The sequence below is a fragment of the Falco naumanni genome, chromosome Z (genome assembly GCF_017639655.2).
Source record: "Falco naumanni isolate bFalNau1 chromosome Z, bFalNau1.pat, whole genome shotgun sequence".
Taxonomy (NCBI): domain Eukaryota; kingdom Metazoa; phylum Chordata; class Aves; order Falconiformes; family Falconidae; genus Falco; species Falco naumanni.
This window is the reverse complement of record NC_054080.1, coordinates 83,578,849-83,599,462: the sequence shown is the minus strand read 5'-3', so window position 1 is coordinate 83,599,462 and position 20,614 is coordinate 83,578,849. Positions and strand designations below refer to the sequence as shown.

General features: G+C 43.5%; 1 protein-coding gene across 1 annotated transcript; it reads left to right on the top strand.

Annotated features, from left to right (window-relative positions):
• The first annotated feature begins 894 nt into the window (after nucleotides 1–894).
• On the top strand, nucleotides 895–19,462 carry ACAA2 (acetyl-CoA acyltransferase 2). Its single transcript, XM_040580190.1, has 10 exons — nucleotides 895–1,004; nucleotides 5,735–5,901; nucleotides 7,916–8,044; nucleotides 9,852–9,968; nucleotides 10,943–11,090; nucleotides 13,519–13,694; nucleotides 14,667–14,796; nucleotides 17,009–17,079; nucleotides 17,720–17,874; nucleotides 18,802–19,462. Exons 1-10 carry the CDS (start codon nucleotides 989–991, stop codon nucleotides 18,884–18,886), a joined length of 1,194 nt encoding a protein of 397 aa, XP_040436124.1. The 5' UTR covers nucleotides 895–988; the 3' UTR covers nucleotides 18,887–19,462.
• The last annotated feature ends 1,152 nt before the right edge of the window (nucleotides 19,463–20,614 follow it).

The following is a 20,614-nucleotide window of genomic DNA, read 5'->3' as shown; positions in this document are numbered from 1 at the left end:
CAGCTCTACAGAGGAGGATCCTGCACGAGTTGGATCCACTTGCACTCACTCTGTGTTCAGATTTACATGGCATCGTATTAGTTGGTTTTGCTCCCACCCTTCATTAGGATAAAAAGCTTCCCCAGTCCCCAGTAGTGCAGCTGAGGCCTCCACCCCCCCTTTGCTGTGTATCATCCATACAGTGCAAATTATATCGCGTTTCAGGATGATAACAAGCTGCTGGAGCCGTGCCAGTCGCAAACCAACCAGAGCAGCTTTTAATCTCTGCGTAAGTAAGAAGAAAACCCGTCTCTGTGCGCGGGGTCCCCTGCCAGCCTCACGGGACCCGCTAACACAAACTCTGCAAAAGATCCCTGGCACCGAGCCCAGCGTGCAAAACCTGCTGGCTTAGAGCACAGCACCTGTTAGAAAACCTACGGCTGATTAAAAAAATAATACAAAAACTAGAAATAATCAATGCCAGCTTACAGCGGGGAGGTTTCAGTGCCCGGGGAGACCCGGAGGCAAGCCCCACTCCCCACCCAAGCCACCAACGGCGGCCCCGGGCTCCGGGGACCCGGCCCTGCCGGGGAGCGCGGCTGCCCCCGGGGACGCCTGCCGCCGGCCTGCGGTGCCTTCCCCGGCCCAGGCCCCGCTCCCGCGGAGCTGCGCTTGGGCACCGGGGGCTCCGCACGGCCGGGGCCGGGCCGGGGCCGGGGCCGGGGCCGGGGCGGGGCCGGGGCCGGGGCGGGGCCGGGGCCTGCTCTCCGCCGTTACCAGGGCAACGCGGCGGCGCCATTTCCCCCACCGCCGATTCGCCAAATCCGCGTCGTCCTTTCCAGGCACGGGGCGGGGGATACGGTAAGCAGAAAGAAAACAGGCGCCAAGTGAAACAACAACATAAAACTCCACAAGCAAACAAAGAAAAACAATTTTAAAATAGATCCGCCCCCAGCGTGGCGAATGTGCGGCGGCGCAGGCGCGGCGGAGCGGAGCGGCGCGGTGCGGGATGGCGCTGCTGCGGGGTGAGGCTCCTGGCCGCGCGGGGCGAGCGGGGCCGTGTCCCCCTGAGGGAGCGGGGTGGCGGGGCCCGTGTGCCCCTGAGGGAGCGGGGTGGCGGGGCCCGTGTGCCCCTGAGGGAGCGGGGCCTGGAGTCCCCGGCCCGTGTCCCCCTGAGGGAGCGGGGTGGCGGGTCTGAGGCGGCGGTGAGGGGCAGGCCCGGCTGCAGGGGTCGCAGCCCGCCGGCAGCGCCACTTCTCCGTCGAGAATCCGGAGCGGGGCCGGGGAAGCCGTGCCTGTCCCGCCGGGGGGATTTTCCTCAGCTGGAAATAAACGGCGTTAGGTGCAGAGGGGTAGGGAAGGGGCGCGGTGTCGGCCCGTTTTACACACCGGAGCGGTCTGCGTGTGGCTCTGCGGTGCTTCAGCCGGGCCGGGTGCACGCAGACCCGTAGCAGAGGGTACGGCTGCCCGCCCAGTTCGCCCGCAGTGACCAGGAGTCGCTGGAGGTGCTGCCTGAAGCACCAGCGACTGAAAATTTATTTTCTCACATCCAACCCCTGCCTGTGTCGGCACTGGCAGTGCAGGCTAAAAAGTCCACAAGCACCGGTGGCTCCCGGAGGTGTTCTGTGTGAAGGGGCGCTTCATGCTCAATGTGGTTTAAATTTTCTCTTAAAAAGGAGATAAACATGCCCTTTGATACCTGGTCTTGTTTAAAAACAAAATTGAAGTTGATTGAAATAGGGCTTTTATCTGTTTGACAGTGCTTTGCTGCTTGACAGACTGTGCCTGTCTTGTGTTGTGGTTTGGGATTTCGGTGCCAAAGCCTGTCTAATCAGTGTCGCAGTAATATTGCATCGCTCTGCCGAGCTGCGTGATACAGAAAGCGGCTTTGCCCATACTCCTTTGTTAGTTTTCTGTGCCTGTTTCAGGATCATCTTTAATCCTTTGCTGCAGTGGTTTTCATACATTGTTGTTGCTCCTTAACTTTTTTGGGGTTAACAATTGTTTTTTAGGTTTTCAAAGTAGGATCTGACTAAGAAATAGTTTCATACAAAGTACATTTGAGAAATGTTGGAGGGTTAGGGTGTATTTCAAACCTATAATAGCAGGTTAACAAAACCAGATTAAAAGCTGTCTTGAGCTGAGTGTTTGATAAGGATTCGGAGTGATCTTTTGCTTTCTAGCCCCAAAAGTTTCCAGACACCTATGTGTTTGGTAGCGGTCAGCTCTCATGCAGTGTTTATCACCTTGGAAAACTGCAGAGACTCTGGAAGTCTTGCCATGGTAATGTTGCACAGTACTAATTAATGGTGACTTGGGAAGAGCTGTCAGAGGCCATAGAGTTCTTTCTGGCTCAGGGCTCCAGCCACCCCTTGTTGCCCCTCTTGCAATTCTGTGGAGAGAGTAGCACTTGTAGATGTCTCTCCAGTTAGGCAGGCTCTGAAGTAATATCCCTTTAGGGGAATGGCTCTGTGGTCAGATTAACACAGCATAACTCAACAGAGGCTGCACTGCTGCGTCTTTCCCTGGTTCAGTCCAGCCTTCTCTGTTAGTCTTGAATTACTGTGCAGGTTTTTTGAGCAACCGGAAGGTGAGCTCAGGTACAGAACTGATCCAAATGAAAATTAGCCCCTTGTTTTCTGCTGACTCTGGGTTAGCCTTCAGCTGCCTCCATTACATGATCTGCTCTGGTTTATGCTTTGGCCCTGCTGCTGGGAAGGAGCGGGAAGCAGTGAGCAGCCCCACTGAAAGCAAGAGAGGTGTCGTTATTGTGAAAGGAGGGTTTAAGGGCAAAGTTCCATCCTCTCCCCTAGAGTGTTTGTTTTTAAGGCAACCTGGTGTATGTGATTCAGCAAATAACATGAATAACCAGCAACTTGGCCAAAAGGGAGGAGAACAAGTTTTTTTAGCTTGGTCAGGTCCCTGAGCTGATCTGCAGCAAAGCCTTTTCATCAGTGGTTGCGGCACAGTTTTGGAAGGGGCAGAAATTGGTGAGCAGGAGGAGTGGTGGAAGGCAGAGTGTCAAGTCCTGCTTTGCTGAAGGGAAGATAAGCTTAGGAATGTGAGATCATCCTTACAAGAGCTAAGGGTCGTTTTTTTGCAGGTGTTGTTAACATTAAATGAAGACTCAAACTTAACATTCCATAAATTATTGTTAATACAATATATCTTGGATAGTTAAATGAAAAACTACTGGTCTAAACTTAAATCTGTTACCTGAATACTTAGATCAGGGGTCCTCAGACTACGGCCCACGGCCCAGATACGGCCCCCCAGGGTCCTCAATCCGGCCCCCGGTATTTACAGAACCCCCTGCCCCCCCCCCCCCCTCCCCCGCCGGGGCTTGGGGGGGGGAACCAAGCAGCCGCAGATGAATTCCTGCCACTTCATCTGTGCGCCGGCCCCTGTTTAAAAAGTTTGATGACCCCTGGCTTAGAGAGTCCAGGGGCTAATTCTGCAGTAACTCTGTTGAACACATCTGTTTTCCATAAACATTAATCAGTTAAAATATCCTCACCTTTGTAAAAACAAAACTTGTAGGCGTTCACACCTGGTGTCTGTTAGCAGTTTTCAGCTTTTTTTTTTTTAAAAAAATATGTGTACAACCGATGTAAAAAACATTCAGTCGATGGATTAAGAATTGTTTCAGGTTAAATTGAACTACTTGCTGGTATCAGTTCAGTGGTGGTTAAATCAAGAGTGAAAACCGATGGTGGGTACGGCGTACACTGTGTGTACAAGGGGTCAGTTCTGAGCATTTGTAACAAACCTGGGCACAAGACCCGTACTGCAGGACCAGCCTTGTTACTTTTCAGACCGCTGGGTATACGGAGGCCTCTTGAGATAGGTATGTGTAATGGCTGTGATGTTCCCTCTACACGTGAAGGCCTGAAGACCAGGCTTTTTGGCTGTATAATAGTTAGCAGCTGTTTATTCCTTTTGAGGAAATCAAAACTGTGAGAAGCAGAATTTAATAGTTACTGTGTCAGGGAGCGGGAGCAGCATGCTTAGCAAAGACTTCTTTCTGAGGCCTTCTGGGTACCCAGAAAGAAGCCCATGGGTGGCATCCTGCTGCGAGGGTGTTACTCTGCTTTGCTATTAATGTTTTTTACATTCACAGAATCACAGGATGGGTTAGGCTGGAAAAGACCTTTGAGATCACCAAGCCCAACCGCTAACCCGCACTGCCAAGGCCACCGCTAACCATGGCCCCCAGCGCCACACCTGCGGGTGTTATAAATCCCCCCTGGGCGGGTGCCGCCAGCCCCCCGGGCAGCCTGTGCCAGCCTCGGCCACCCTTTCCGTGAGGGGATTTTCCCTCATTCCCAGCCGAACCCTCCCCCGGCACAAGGTGAGGCCGTTCCCTCTCGTCCTGTCGCCTGTTCCCTGGGAGAAGAGCCCGACCCCCCTGGCTCCAGCCCCTCTCAGGGGGTTGCAGGGAGCCAGAAGGTCTCCCCTCAGCCCCCCCTCTCCAGGCTGACCCCCCAGCTCCCTCAGCTTCTCCTTATCAGATCTGACCCTGTCCTTCAGGCTGCAGTTTTTGCTTAGTCTGCTTCAGGGTGTTTCGCAGGTGATCTGAGCACATTCATTGCCCAGCCCCGTGTTCAAGGCTCTTGGCAGTGGGGTGAGCCTTGACCTTTGCCACTGTGGAAGGTCCTTTTCTGTGATCGCGTAGCTTGGGATCCAAACACATGAGGGGCAGAGGAGCACCTTCTCTGACAGCCCAGCCGGAGAATGTGGCTCTCACTGCCTTGACAGAAAGCCTGAACGCAGCTTTTGTGAGCAGCTTAATGAAGAGGCATTTTCATTTGCCTTCATCATTGTACCTGTACGTATCATTGCAGTGTTACTTAAAATAAGGGTGGGTGCTGCAGGGCAGCTGTCGGAGAGAGGTATGCAAGCTCCGCTGCTCAACTGGAGGAAAGTTCACAGGCTGCCCCCCCGCGTTCCTGCACACGGAAGCAGAGGCGGCTGTGGCAGGCAGGCAGTACGTGTTTGTTTTCGTCCGGACATGGCTTCTCCCAAGCTGGAATTCCTGTATAGACTGCTACTGGCCAGTGCTTGTGTACGTGGACGCTTGCATGCCATCTCCTGTCAGTTGAAAACGGAGTTTGCTTTAGCATCAGTCTACCAGTTTCTGAGAAGTTTAGATGACTTGTAAAATTCTGGAAATGGCATGAAGTTTTTGATTAGGGAGCGGTTTTCCTCTTAAGTTAAAGGAATGAAGATGAAAATGCATATTAAAAGGTTTTTTGTTTTGCTTTATTTTTTTTTCCCTTTGTATAGACTGTTTCAGAGCATAAACCAAAGATCTGCTCACTTTTCTAGGATGAGGGGCTGGCCTCTTTGTTTTTGTTTTTTTGAAGAGCTGTTCCTCATCTGATTATTTCACAGGTATCCACTATGGGATTTCACGGATGTTGCTTCCATGCTTTTAGTACACCAGCACCAGTGTCTGATGTGGTGTGGCAGCCTCCTTTGCTCGCTATCCAAACTGTTTTTCTCCAGACTTGTTTGTGGAAAGGAAGTATTTCTGAAACATTCCCAGCTTTTCCTTCTGACTGTTAACTCTGCGTGCCTTCCCTGTCTAAAGCATTGCTCTATCCTACATCTCCTTTATCTTGGAACTACGTAGCTTCATACTGCCTATGTTTACAAAGCTTGTGAATTTATGATGTTACCCAGTTGAGGCTGGCTCAGTGGCTTTCTGCCTGTTAGGTTCTGTGCATCTGGATAATTCTTGCTTCTGTTGCAGGTGTATTCATTGTCGCAGCGAAGCGAACTCCTTTCGGGAGCTATGGAGGCTTGCTGAAGGACTTCACAGCCACTGATCTGACCGAACATGCTGCTCGAGCGGCCTTGGCTGCTGGCAAGGTCTCTCCTGAGATCATTGACAGTGTTGTTGTCGGCAACGTCATGCAGGTTGGTAGCATGGAAAACTTGCTGGTCAGTGATATGATTTCAGTGTGGTCCTATAGATAGTTACCTCTGTTTTGCAGCCAAGAATAAACCAAAGGGGTGGAAACAAAATGGGTAAGTAGCGTCTATAGTGTAGTGTTTCCTGTTGGTGTTCAAGGGACGTGCCCTGCGTGATTTTGGTATTGTTGGGAGCAAGGCTTAGCTTGCTTTTTTTTTAGTACCAAAGGCAGTTTAAACTAGGACAAGCTGATTTTCCAAAACATGTGGATTCATTAAATGGTTCGTTGCTCATCCCTGGTACATTTTTCGTACTTCAATGACTTGAGCTGCGCTCAGTGATTAGTAGGTTTTCACTGGATTGTGTAAATCCCTTTCTTTCTGGAGACTGTAACTGATTTGAGTCCATTTTCCTTGAGTATTTCTGTTCCATTTTCTATGGAACTTTTTCAAGTGGATATGAGTTTACCCTGAGCTGGAAGGATACAAGTCTTGATTGGCAGAGACATTTGGACAATCGTATCTTTTCCAAAGACCTTGTGATGCAGATGCTATTGTATGTGGCGCACCAGCACTGGAAAACTGGAGTTATCCACATATGTAGATGAAGGTCTTTGTTTTAGGCAAGACAGCAAACAGCATTTCTGGTTTGGTTTTGTTGTGTATTCTGACTTCACTGTTACTAAGGGTAGGCGCTCTAATTTTGTACTGAGTGTTTCAAGGGTGCGAAAGAAACAAATAACTGAGAACTTTTGTGATAAATTAACAAAGGTGCAGTATTCCTTCTTAAGGATTTTTGGCCAAAAGAGTAGCTTTTGATTATTCTGTCTCCTACAGCTACCATCTCAGCTTCTTCTAATAAATATTTTAGGTTTTGTAAGAACTGTTTGCGGCCTAGAAAACAAAAAATTGCTGCATCCAAATCTCTTGTAATGCTTTTGCATAAAAAATAGTATTCTCCTAATAAAATGTCTTTTCATGTTGAAATTACATTTGTTTTCCTTTGCATCATACTCCCCCACTCCAATAGATCTTCTGGGTTTTTGTCCTGGATCTCTTTTAAGCATTACTTGATTAAGTTTAAATAACTATGAATGTATGACCATTTTAAACTCCCCTTCTTCAGCAGAAGTTGCTTGATGAATTTATTTTTTTTTTCTGAACTTGCATTGGCACATAGCATTGCGCACATGACTTTGTGTTTGTAACACGTACTGGCTTCGGGCATGATCCCCAGGAGCATAAGTGTTCTCTCTGTTTGGAAAAGATCCATTACAAACTTATAGCGGTGCACAATTTTTTTTCCTGTACCTGTGTCCATCATCATCTGTTGACTCAGCAGTTGAAACGCAGAAGCTGAATTGTTTTTGTTTCATCTCCTGTTGGACCCGGTTTATTGAAGGAGTGGGTTCTGAAGGGTGTGGTACTTTGCTTTGAAATAGAAATGTGACAGAACTGTCTTTGAAAAGCTTTGGAGGAATGAGATTGCTTTGTTAGAACAGGCCAGTGTCCAATTAGAACGTCACAGTGATGAAATTTCACAAAGTGGATATGAAGCAGCAAAGCAGTCTCATTTTCCACACTGTCTGGTTTTTGGGGGCCCTTCCCCTGGATGTCTGAGCAGTTTTAATCTACCTTGAAATAATTGCTGCTTGCCAGTCAGGATGTGGTCTTACAACAGTCTGTTGCCTGTGTGCTGCTTTGAAAATAAGGGATAAGGGAAAATGTAAGACTACTAAGTTGCCAACTTCAGCTTTAACATCTGTAGTCCTGTTTTTTGCCTAATATCGAGCTTTTATGACACACAGTTTCTTTAAAGTGCACGTTAAAACATTGGCCCTTTTTGGTCATATGGGATGGTGTCATTTTAAAGAGAATCAAAGTGCTCCTTACGACTAGCAGGATTTCTGCTGAATATACACTAACTTTTTTCAGTGATGAGATTACACCATTTCATCAAGACTTTTGCTCTCCAAAGAAAATAAAGCGTAACAAAACCTCCTATTTGTTCTGTCTGCAGAGCTCCGCAGATGCGATTTATATTGCAAGACATGTCGGTTTACGTGTGGGAGTCCCTGTCCCAGTTCCAGCCCTCACTGTCAACAGACTTTGTGGCTCTGGTTTCCAGTCCATTGCCAGCGGATGTCAGGTACAAAGCTCTGTATTTCTGGATTAGTCGTAACTTTTATCAGACTGTTAATGTGAGAGATGTGTGTGGAAATGTGTACTTCATGTTTGGGATGAGTCTGAACATGGATTTTTAGCTAGCACTGGTAGAGTCTTCCTGTTGTCCTGCATGGTTTTGTGCAGGAGTTCAGCCTCCACAGTGCCGTATTTTGTGGTTGGTTTTAAAAATCATCATTTTAGCTATTTTTTTATTTAATGTAAGTTTTTAATAAACTTAAAGAAAAGTAAGCAGACTTACATTTATTTAATGTAAAAGTTTAATGTAAGGAATGCAACAAGTGTTACCCGGTGAATAGAGCTCAGCTGTGAATGTGGTTGCATTCTTGTGATCCTGTTTGCATGGATTGGAATTACTGGCCATCTGAATCACTACAGCAGGCTTTCATCTTTGATTGTTGTTTATATTCTCTATGTAAGCAGCAACCTGTGCTTTTAAGTGTGGTTTTGTTCAAAGATCGAAACCCTTTCATGGGTAAGATAATTTATAGCATCACTTCTTTTAAATTAGAAGAAAATCAACTTCTTTTTGAGCGGCTGGCCAAAACCACTGATTAAAATGGTACAATGAATTTTATTTCATTTGCTCATATGGACCAGTGGTCTACAACTACCAGTGGTCTAGACTTAACAAAATTAAAGGTTATTTTATGAATAACCTTACTTATGAGCAACCGTGTAATTGGGGTTTGTTTGGTTGGGGTTTTTTGGGGATTGTTGTTTGGGTTTTTTTAGAGTTCCCCTTGACTAGAGAATTGCTTTAGGTCTGATTCCTTAGAAGAAAAGCATGTGGGAGACAATGTAGAGTTAAGGTTACGTGTTTACAGTAATACCAATCTGACCGTTTTCTAGCTCTCTCTGCAAAGGCTGTAAGATGTGTTGGTCTACGCAGAAAAAATCTATTGGAGAATTTGACCACCTGTATCAAAAGTATGGTTGTGAGACCTTTTCCAAAGACAGCATTTCATCAATGCAGTTAATGTTTCTGTATTATTCTGGCACACAACAAAGCTGCAGCTTCTATTCTGAGCTGCTTAAATGTGCACAAAGTTTTTGGTAACCGTAGGAAGCATCTCAGCACATATTACTACAGATCATTCATACTAATTATTAGCGAGTCGTCTCAAAGGCATATCATTTCATCTGCTTCCATTCCATTACACAAATAACGTTATCTGTCCAACTGAGTGATTCATTTTAAGGAAGCAGAATTTTTTGAGTGGTCTGATGGCACATTTAGGAATTGGGGCTTTTAGGTTCTGTGTGCTTTGCCAATGATGAGTTAGTGTGTTTTGGGGATTTCTTTTGTCAGCTTACCTGGCTAATGTTTTCTGAGATGATGCCTGTTTTTTTTAGAATTGTAAGGTCTAGTTTCAGGCTTTGAAGTTTAATTTGTGTTCCTTTTGAGAAGATTGGGAGCTCAAAACAAAAAAAAATAATCTAAACCATCTGTGAACCTAACCACACAAGCATGCAGATGTTTAATGGCTTTGTTCCTCTGTCCTGTCACATGTGTGCACTCTTATTCTCTTCCTCCCTCATTGATATAATCATTCCTGGCTGAAAGAAGGAAGAAGGAACACCTAATGAAAGAGACGGACCCCAATCTTAATAGAAGGGTAAACCCTTCGTAAATGTACACATGGCTGAGCTTGAACTCATTCGGTGTGTGTGGCTTTGTAGGTGATGAAATCTTTTTCTAAAACCGTTGTTATTGCCTTACAAAACCAGCAAACTAAATCCTAGACCTGTTTTATTTTTTCTGTTAACAGGAGATTTGCCTTAATGAATCAGAAGTTGTTCTGTGTGGTGGAGCTGAAAGTATGAGCCAAGCTCCTTATGCAGTTCGAAACATTAGATTTGGAACCAGATTAGGAGCAGAACTCAAGGTCTGGTACTTTTTTTACTTTCCTCTCTGAACAAAGTCACATTTACAGAACAACATAAAGTATCAGGTCTGTAGACGCTGTATCCTTGCAAATGAAATTATTGGAGATCAGATCCAGATTTAGTTGTTCAAAGCATTTTTTCAGTATTCAGACATTATCAGAACAGTAGCTTCAGGCAATTTTGTTAGGCATGCTGGTTTTCTAGGTTTTCCAAAACCATGTTTGAATTCTTGTTCCATGTGACACGTTATCAATAAACTCTTAGACACAAAACTTAGTTTGCTTGGTACATTCCATCAGAGCCTGTATATAACATAAAAACTTGTCAGAGGCTGTGAAATAGAGCCTTTTTTTTTTTTAATGGAGACAGTTTAGATGAAGCTACTAAGGCTGGCTGTGGGTAGATAGACTGGTAAAGAACATGTATACCTCCAAGTTACAAGCATCTCTCACTTAAAAGTAGGAACGTGAAGTTAAATCCATTGACAGACAAGTTATTTTTAATTTTCTGATGATAAATCCTCGGTGAAGTGTGGGAAACCTGCAGCAGGATGCAGTTCAGCTCTGATAATTACAGTTTACTCAGTGGGTCATAACCAACATAAGAATGCTAAATTAGGCTATTTTAGTGCTTCAGTCCTTTCGTTTTTCTATGCTATATTGGACTGACTGATCTTGCCTTTTATCTGGTTAAGTGAAGTTAGATTTGAGTGTTTTCTCACCTGAAATGTTTTACCTACAGAAACCTTTGACTCTAGACACTAGAGTACAATTTTTGATTAAATAAAATAACACATAAGAACTTGCATACTGTTTTGCAGTCTGTTTGTTTTAATTTAAATAAATTATCTGTAGGTAACCTGAGTTAATTTTACAAAGAGGCATTAGTTTCCAAGAGGTTGCAGAATAATTAGAAGTAGTAAATGTTAATGATGCTGTGCTTCATAATTTTCTTTTCATAATGTTTCTTGCAGTTGGAAGACACATTGTGGGCAGCTCTGACAGATACATATGTTAAAATACCTATGGCAATTACAGCTGAAAATCTGGCTGCAAAATACAATATCACTCGAGAGGACTGTGACCGATACGCATTCAAAACACAACAGAGATGTAAAGCTGGTTAGTAAATTTAGGAATGGAAGTGTTTATATGATACTAGTTTCAAATCTAGTCAGTTTTTAGCATAGGTTCAAAGTATTTTTAAGTTTTGTGTAGCTCTTGGTGTGATTTGCCTTTTGATTTGCAGATACTATAGTTCATGTTTTTGCTTGCCCTGTGATACAAGTAGCCCGTTCCTAGGGGGTTTGGCTTTGAATATACGGAGTCAGGTGTTGTGTTTATCAGCAGGGTAAGTGATGAGCCCCTTTCCACTGGCTTGCTGTGTCTTCCTAGTGGACGTTCAGCAGTCATCCAGGCAGCAGGTGCCATTGGCCTGTCACATGTAACCTCCTGCCTGAACAGCATTCATGTATATGGATTACTGGAGAGGGCCCAGCAGAGGCTACCAAGACTATGAGGGGACTGGAGCATCCCCCTGATGAGGAAGGGCTGAGGGAGCTGGGGCTGTTCAGCCTGGAGAAAAGAAGATTGAGAGGGGAGCTTATCAGTGCATACAAGTACCTTCAGGGTGGGTGCCAGGAGGACGGGGCCAGGCTCTTTCCAGTGATGGCCAGAGACAGGACAAGGGGCAAGGGGCACAAACTGCAGCACAGGCAGTTCCGTCTGAATGTGAGGGAAAACTTCTTCACCTTGAGGGTGGCAGAGCCCTGGGACAGGCTGCCCAGAGGGGCTGTGGGGTCTCCTGCTCTGGAGACATCCAAAACCTGCGTGGACACGACTGAGCAACCTGCTGTAGGTGACCCTGCTTTAGCGGGGGGTTGGGCTAGATGGTCTCCAGAGGGCCCTTCCCACCCTGACCATTCTCAGATTCTATGAACATGGCTTGTTGGTGCCCCTTCGGTGGGATGCCTTGCCCTTGTCTTGCCTGCGACAGAGCAATGTTGTCCCCAGCGTGCCTCACTCCCCCTATTTCTTTCCTCTCAGCTGCAGAACTGTCCTCTCCCACAGCAACCCCAATCCTTCTTGCATACAAGCATGTGCTATAATTGATCTAAATTATTTTTCTTTTGGAAATCATATGCTATTTGACAACTCTTAAACGATTAGAGCAGATGGAATCTGAAGAGGGGTTATTTGTTGAGGACCTGTGTTTAAACTGTTCTCTGGGTGGTTTAGTGGCCAGAGCCATCAGTGGGAGGCATTGGGTTGCTGTGAAATTGATGAATAGTGTAAACAGGATGGTACTTCAAAAGACCAGTAGAATGTGTAGGGATCATCCTGGGAGTTCAGCATCCGCTGTAACCCAAAAGTGAACATAAGAGGCAAAAATATAAACATGCTTTTAGATTCTAATGATGGTGCTATTTAATACCTGCTACTCTTGAAGGAAAACTTTATATTTTCTTCTATGGATGAAGCAGTGCTTTTTCTAACTTCTTTTAGTCATGTGTTATCTTCCCTGCTGATCTTGTTAGCTAACTCCTGCCATTCCTGAAGCCTTTGCTAGAAACTGTGCCCCTGAAGAGGCTTTTGCTTCTTTCTTGTTTTCTAGAATTTTTGCCTTGCTGTTTTTATTTCTGCTTGTTATGACCAGGTCATCTTATTCTCAACTAAAGGGAGTCCTGTGGCTAGCAAGGAAAGAAAAACATTCTGTAGAATTTATTGAGAAGTTCAGAGGTAGCTAAACATCATCAGATATGGAAGTTTCAGTGCCTTAGTTTTAAATCCCTTGGAGCTGCATTTGTGGAATGATTTGAAGTGGCTGAGAGTCTTGGTTCAGTTATGTGAGATAGGATACATCTGTGTGTTCACAATAAAAAATGGTGGATACAAAAAGTAGCATTTAATTACCTGAATATTGGTGTCTAAGGTTGTGGTAGGTGATGTGGCCAGATGCTCTTATGGGCATCTTAAATACCTACAATGTTTTGAATTGTCTCTGGTTATTTAGGCAGCTGAATCCCATTCTGAGTTTGTAACTTGACTGTGAAATCCTGTGGAGGAGCACCTTGGACAGGATTTTAATTGATACACAATAACTTATGCTCGTTATCAACAGAGAAGAGATGTCTCAGCATTTTTTCCGTGTTCCTCTGTAAGTGAGATTTAGTTTCTTGGCCTGTTGATAACTGACAGAGCTGTAGAATCAATCAACACTATAGGAGGATGTGTACCAAACAGAAATCTAGTGGTTAAAAAAAAATAAAATCAGTTATTTAAAGCTGAAATAACACTTCCTATTAGAGACTTTCTTTGCAGGAGTTTGAGAATGTATATTTGTAGAGTTTTTGCCCAGTTTCTAAAAAAAACAAACAGTAAACAGCAACCAGCCTATTTAAGCAAAATAAAACATAAACAGTACTGTCCCTGGACTCTGGTTAAAATAGAGCAAAAAATGTGTGCACATGAAAATAGCATTATTGGTCATGCTGCGCAATCATCTTGATATTTTTATCAAGTTCTTTTGTTTTCCTTTTTGTGGTTACAGCCCATGATGCTGGTTACTTCAATGCTGAGATGGCACCAATTGAAGTGAAAACAAAAAAGGGGAAAGAAAGTATGCAAAAGGACGAGCACCCAAAACCCCAGACCACTCTGGAACAATTGGCAAAACTCCCATCTGTCTTTAAAAAGGATGGAACGGTCACGGCTGGGAATGCTTCAGTGAGTATGTCAAAGCCTTGGGTTGTGCAAGTGTCACCTCTAAGGTTCTCCAAATGTATTGTTACTGTATTTATGTCTCACTGAGCTGCCTTTGGCTGTCAGCAGTGCCTCCTGATGAAAATGATCTCTCATTCTGCAACTGAATGCCCCTGGTTGACTGTACCAGCCCCAAGATGGCAGGGGATCCTTCCGTCTGCTCCCATGTTCTAAAATTTGGTTTTGTGGACTGGCACTGTTCTTTTAGCGAGGCACTGACACTTCCTCCTCAGCCTGCAATTATTCCCGTAGTGGCCGTGTAGAATTAGCCATTCTGCTTTCTTTTGGTGGGCAATGATTACTGAACACTTGCTTTACAAATCATGTATTACATTAGCAGGCACACTGCTGCCTCTCATCCTTGTACTGCAATTAGTATCCTCTCTAGTCCAAACCACATTTTGCTCTTACGCAGAGCAGACTTGGTGCTTAGCAGCATGTCATTATGGACTGTTCCTCTTACACTTACTTTCTTAATGAATTGATCCATGTTCTTTGGGCCAGAAGGGCCACTGTGATCGTGTAGTCTGAATTCCTGCCTGAAATAGATTGTAAGCACAGTAAGTATGGGTGTCTGTAAAGTATCTTTTTTTAATTAATAGTACATACGTTATCCAATATTAATAGTGGTTTTGCAAGTTTACAGAATGACATTTCCAGTGTAAGGGAGACTTTAAGTTGGCAAAGATGTGGTTTACCCTTCTAAAACACTGAAATCAATTGAACAACTATATTTAACTTTCTTTTGCGGTCCACAGAAAAATGAAAGATTGTGGTTTGTTGTTTTGAATTAACACTAATACAATTGTCTGTTAAATGCTAGTAACAGTGTCTGGGACTCAAGGGGTTTTTTTGAGGGGCATATTTAGTTTGAAGTGTGGGGGTTTTTTGTTTGTATTTTCGTGCACTAAGAATGTGTTTCTCTCTTATTGCAAGGGGGTGTGTGATGGAGCTGGTGCAGTCATCATCGCCAGTGAATCAGCCCTTAAAAAGCACAGTCTCACTCCTCTGGCAAGAGTAGTAGCATATCACTCATCTGGCTGTGACCCCTCCATAATGGGCATTGGTAAGCTGCCATAAAGCATGTTATTTTATAGCATCAAGCAGCATTAAAATACTCATGTGTTGGGCATTCTAGAGCAAAGAGTCTGCAGTGTGCTGAGTCTGGTAGCTCTGAAGACTGTGTGCCTTACTACAGAGAGACTGTCCATCCCATGGTGTCAGTCCATCCCTCTTTAACCAGAGGGGCTGACTCACCCCTCGGTTCAGCTGAAAAGGGCACGTGCAGTGCCTGACCTGTAGCATGAGCACTGAACTGTAGTCCCACAGACACCTCTTTATTTTCCTTTTTTACTCTGTTAGTAAGTCAAGAAAATTGGCACTCTCAGTGTTTTCTAAAACCGATTTTCTCCTGAAAGTCAGTTGTTTCCTGTAAGCTTCAAATCCCGTTATTAAATGTGTAACCGAGTTGTCTTCCTCGCCTCTTGCTGAAGGTGTATTGGCTGTGTGTACACCTTTCAGCAGTTACTTAGTTGCCCAAGCTAAGATTGGATTCCAGAATACACATCTATTCAGGTATTATTTTGGCAAACCAGCTACTTCTCTTTTTTTTGTTAGTCCCTTTCTTTATGCTTTCTAATAAAGTAGCTGTTAACACAGACAAACCCTCCAAGCCAATCCAGACACCCCAGGATTTTTCCCTTCTGTTTAGTTTGTAGACAGCATTGTATCCCAGCATCGCTTTTCCTTTCTGCCATTCTGTTCAGAGAAGTCATTGTTGACTGGTTCCATGTGTCAGTAGAAATGCAAATGAAGCATTGTCAGATTTGTTTTCTTGATCAGACTATCTGACTAACACAACCTTCAAAGCAAATGTAGAGGGAGGGTTTCTTTCACTAGACTTCATGCTGTCATTGTGCTTTCTAAACTAGCCCATTCTTTCTAGGTCAGGCAACTCTTTTAGATTGTTTAAAAACTTCATAAATCACATGGAGAAACATTTAGTATCCTAACTCCTTACCACCACAGCTTGTCCCCAGCAACTCAAAAAGACCAGATGAGATTCATTGACTTGACAGCAACAGATCTGAGAACAGGAGCTCAGTCTAAGCAACTGCCCTTTCACATACTGATAGTGATGGGGAGTCCTGCCTCACAATATCTACTGAGAGAAGTCATTGTTTTTTTTAAAAAAGGAGAGAGAGAAAGAGGGGAAAAAAGTCTACTTGGCTGTCACTAATGGTCTTTGTGTTGTCCACATGAGACCCTCCCATTACTCTCACGCGTAACAGGCATACTAAAATCCGTCTGTAATGAAATGCATTTAGAGTCTAGTATTAAGCTGCCTGAGGCTTTCTAATAATCCACTGAGCTTTGAACTGGACCCTTCTTTTAATTTTTCTGTCTCTTCAGTCGTTTACTTCTCTTTATGGTTGTTTTTTTTATTCTTTGAGCTATGAGTTTTCAAAACCCATTTTTTAGTACTGAGATAGCATTTAGGATTGGGGTTTTTTTTTGTCAGCTACCATCTAACATCTCAATATCTTTATCCTACAAGCACATATCTAATTAGCTGTTTCAAATTCTCTTTGACTGTATTTTCCCTTAGGTAGCTGTGCTTTGAGATTAATCTCCTCTTGTGGTGTATTACATTAGGTCATAGAAGTCCGCTTCCTTCAGAGAACAGTTTTACTGCCAAACTCAAATATTCTCCAAAAATAGTTGTCCTGTCTTCAGTTGGCTGGGACCTGGTCCAAGGGAACAGTTTATTGGGTTTTTTTACTAGAAGATTTTCAGATAAAGTATATTAAGAACACCAAAACAATACCCTTAACTAAGCACATGACTGGCAAACTCTAGAACTTTTTCTTTTTTGTATACCTGGAGGCAGCTAGTTGTGAGGAAAGAATACACTGAAGCAAGAGTACTGGGAAGGAGAATGCCTCAAAAAGTGTTGTGACATTTTTTTATGTGGCTGGGGACTGTCAGTTCTCTTGACTTGAAAGCTATGTCTGTGTTTGCCAACATAGTTGTGCAGCAGTACTGACACTCTTAACTTTCCCTGGCAGTGTGTTGAGAAGGCTGCCAAATAGTTTTGAGGTTTACGGGTTCTCTTACCACCTAATAAAGCAGGTGAGTGGCATATCCAGAATTCGTTGGCTGCACAGAAGCTTGTGGGAGGGGATTTGATGAGACTTTATGAAGCTATCCTATGTGTAACGTGTTTATAAGCCTCTATTTTTTTAATTTAACTAACTCTACATAAAATTTCCAAATAGGCCCTGTACCTGCAATTACAGAGGTTCTGAAGAAAGCAGGATTGACTCTGAAGGACATGGATTTGGTAGAGGTAAGGAGTTTTAATATAAGCAGTGAAGTTATTCCTGATCTTCATAGCAGAAACATACCACTCATATGTGTAGCTTGCCCTCATGAGGTAAGTGTTTCTGCGTGTTTGGAGCCCACCTGTCTTAGCTTGCCTGTCTGACCTCTGTCCATCCAGCTTCTAACACACAGTTGCACAGTCATCACAAAAATCCAAGGCACGTGGAAATTGGAAACGGCACGATAGCATTCCATGGAACAAATAATACCCTCATGTGACAAGAAATTTTACTCTGTTGGCTGGACAGTTAATGCTTTAAGTTAGTGATACTTCTCCATTTGTGAACAAGGCCCTTTTTTGTCAGAGCTGTCGGCTCTTCACAAACACACGGCATCAGAATATGCCATGCCTGGTTTTATATAAAACATACTACATTCTTGGTTTGTATCACATGTTCTGGAAGGATTTGAATTTGAATTGGGTTGGCATGACAATTTTTATGTTGTCAGAGTATGCTTTTATAAACATCATGTTTAATATTTTTCGCAATCAAGATGACCTAAAGAAGAAGTGCACCTCATTTAATCTTGTGTGCGCACATGCTGCTGAAAGCTTGTGTGGAAAGTCAGACATGAACAGTGGTATTGTTTCTCTGGTGTTGTAGGTGAATGAGGCATTTGCACCTCAGTATCTAGCTGTTGAAAAAGTTCTGGGCCTTGACCCTGAAAAAACCAATGTCAACGGAGGTGCCATTGCTGTGGGTCATCCTTTGGGTGCTTCAGGATCACGGATCACAGCTCATCTGGTCCATGAATTAAGGTATGTGTGTGGCCGATAGCCGCTGGTAAGTCGATGCAGTGCTGATGTAGTTACACCTGCAAAAGATTTTTGGTCTGGATGCTGCGTGACAAAAATCTTCCAGTTGACTAGCTTTCAACTCTTCTCACTGCAGTGTAGCAGTTCCTGTATGAATTTGTTAACTTTGTGCTGAGCTCAGGTCCTGCACCTTGCCTCATATTCCAGTCTGCTGTCATTACAGGGTTTTTTGCTTCCTCTAGATCTGATGCAAGCCTGCCATAGTCAGTGGGAAGGTTTCCTGTTTTGAAATGGCCTTTGAGCAAAGCCTGTTCCCTTATTAACAAGGTGTATTTAAAAGGTGTTGTCATCACCTTCTTTCGCTTTTAGTCAGTTTTCAGCAGTTTGAAGTCTTTTGGCTTGCTTGATACGCTTAGCCCCATTTCAATCTGAATTTTCCTTTTTTTTTTTTTTTTTTTAATGACCCTCGGGGCACAGATCATTCTACCTTTTTGCTTGGACCTGCAGCACGATGTTAGTGTCCAGCCATAAAGCCGCAGTTAATTTGCACCTTGTGGAAAGCTGTAGAAAACTTAGCTTTAAAAAACTACCTAGGCAATAAAATTGTATTTTACTTCTGTCGTTTTTATTATGTGGTGAAACCACAAGTATTTCAAATATGTCATTCTTTGCCGTTTTGTGTTTGTAAGAACAATAAAACCTACTGTCTTTCAGATGGCAAAAGACTCAGACCTGCAACTCCTATTTTTTCTACAGAAATATTCTAACATCAGTTCAGGCCTCATGATGTTTTTCTAGAAAAAGAACATACACATTGTAGAACATCGTCTTTAGTAGTACCTAATTGATAGCTAGTTTCAGAAAATCAGGACAACAGCTGCTAGGGTTTCATAAATAGAAATAATTCTCCCTGTTGTTTTTTCTGTACAGGCGTCGTGGTGGGAAATATGCTGTTGGGTCGGCTTGCATTGGTGGTGGACAAGGTATTGCTGTTATCATTGAGAACACAGCCTGAGCAATCCTGGGGACTGCGCTCGTCACCCAAATTACTAATTCCTCGAGAAAATTCTGCCTTTTGTGACAATAAAGCATCACTGCCTGCCTGCCTTTTGTGCCATTCCTGCCAGGTAAAGGAACAGCTGAGGAGTCTGAATTCTGAACAAAAAGATTAATTACTGTCTTTCTAACTAAAGGAAGTGTAGCATCAATATAATTGCACACTGATGAAGTATTTTCTAAAAGCCTCTTTTCAATCAAAGTTAATGTATTTCTGTAGCAAAATTCTTTTCATTTCCTGAGGAAACTGCTTCTCAAACTTTCACCAAACCTGCCTTAAAATAGCAGTCAAAGCAGCTTTTTAAGCAAGTATTGCTTAAACTGTTCTTATTTCAGCTACTGCTGCTGTCTGGCACATGTGCCTCTTTTATCATTAGGAAATGTGAAAATTTAATTTGAGACCTTCTGAAGTATATACTGATTGTAGATTGGTGGCTATAACCATCTGTTTTACAAGGGAAAAGAAAATAAGCAAAAGTTGAAATTTTCATTGTGCCCCGTAAAAGAAAAATAAATATAACAGGGGAAATAAAAAGGCTTGCTGTTCGTTTGTTTATTTTAAAGTAAATCACTGTGAGAATTGTTACTTTTGGTAAGCCTGTGTTTGTTTTGGAGAGACTGTTTTTCCTGGCCGAGGGCTTACTGGTGTTTACTAGTTAGTTTCTAGATAACTCTACCAAATCTGCTAGCCTTCCGAGAAAGGGGATTGGTGCATCTAACTGTTGCTGCATGGCAAATGTGTATATACAGCAACTCATTACTTAACTGCCTCTGATAGGATCATCTATGTTTCTCGGGTCGCTTAATGCAGGACTGTTGTTAGCTAATTTGAGAATCTGAGCAAGTTGTCTTGCCTCTCCCAGGCAGTGGAGTTCCAGTTATGAATCATTTGATGTAATGTCCGTGACATTTGGCTGAAGCAAGATCTCCATTGACTGTGCTCACTGAAGTCCTGTAGGCTCACTGTACTGTCAAGAGCAACTTGCAGCTTGCTCTGGCATAGATGTCTACATCAGGTACTCAGTTGGACACATCCCATGTCCGAGACAGCACATGCTTCTTCATAGTCTGTACTATGCTACATAGACTAAAATAGCAGCAGACTTCAGCCTTCACTCTTCCTCATCCTCTATCCACTGTCAAAATATTGCTTATCTACAATTTCTTGCCAATCCACTGGCATGAGGTGTGATGATTGTGAAAGACAGGAGGTTATTCAAAACCTGACTGCCTAGCCTAGCAGGGAATTCAGGTCAGGGCAAGTATTAGTGCAACTAGTGGCGAACAGTTGAAGTACACTCATCACTGTTCCTGGGGTTTTATGGTTGTAGGGTCTTTAATTATTGTAGAAATATTTAGTGCTGCTTGTGCGGATTAAAAAAACCCCACCCAGCTGCCATAAGGCAGCAAACCAAATGTTCATCTAATACAGTATCTCTTTTCCTCTTTCTACTGTATCTTAGTAAGTTAGGATTACTGAGGTTTTGCTGTTGAAGATGCAGTCGCCACATGGATTTTGTAAAGCAGGATGTTTTCTATTCTTAGTTCCTTCCTTAACAACCAGTAACTAATTTCTCTTCCTTCTTGACTGTGGATAATCATTGAACTCTTATTTTCAGAGAACTGGCTGCAGTTTTTCCAAGACCTCATCCCTGAGTGATAGCAGTTCTTTCAGAGCTCATCACTG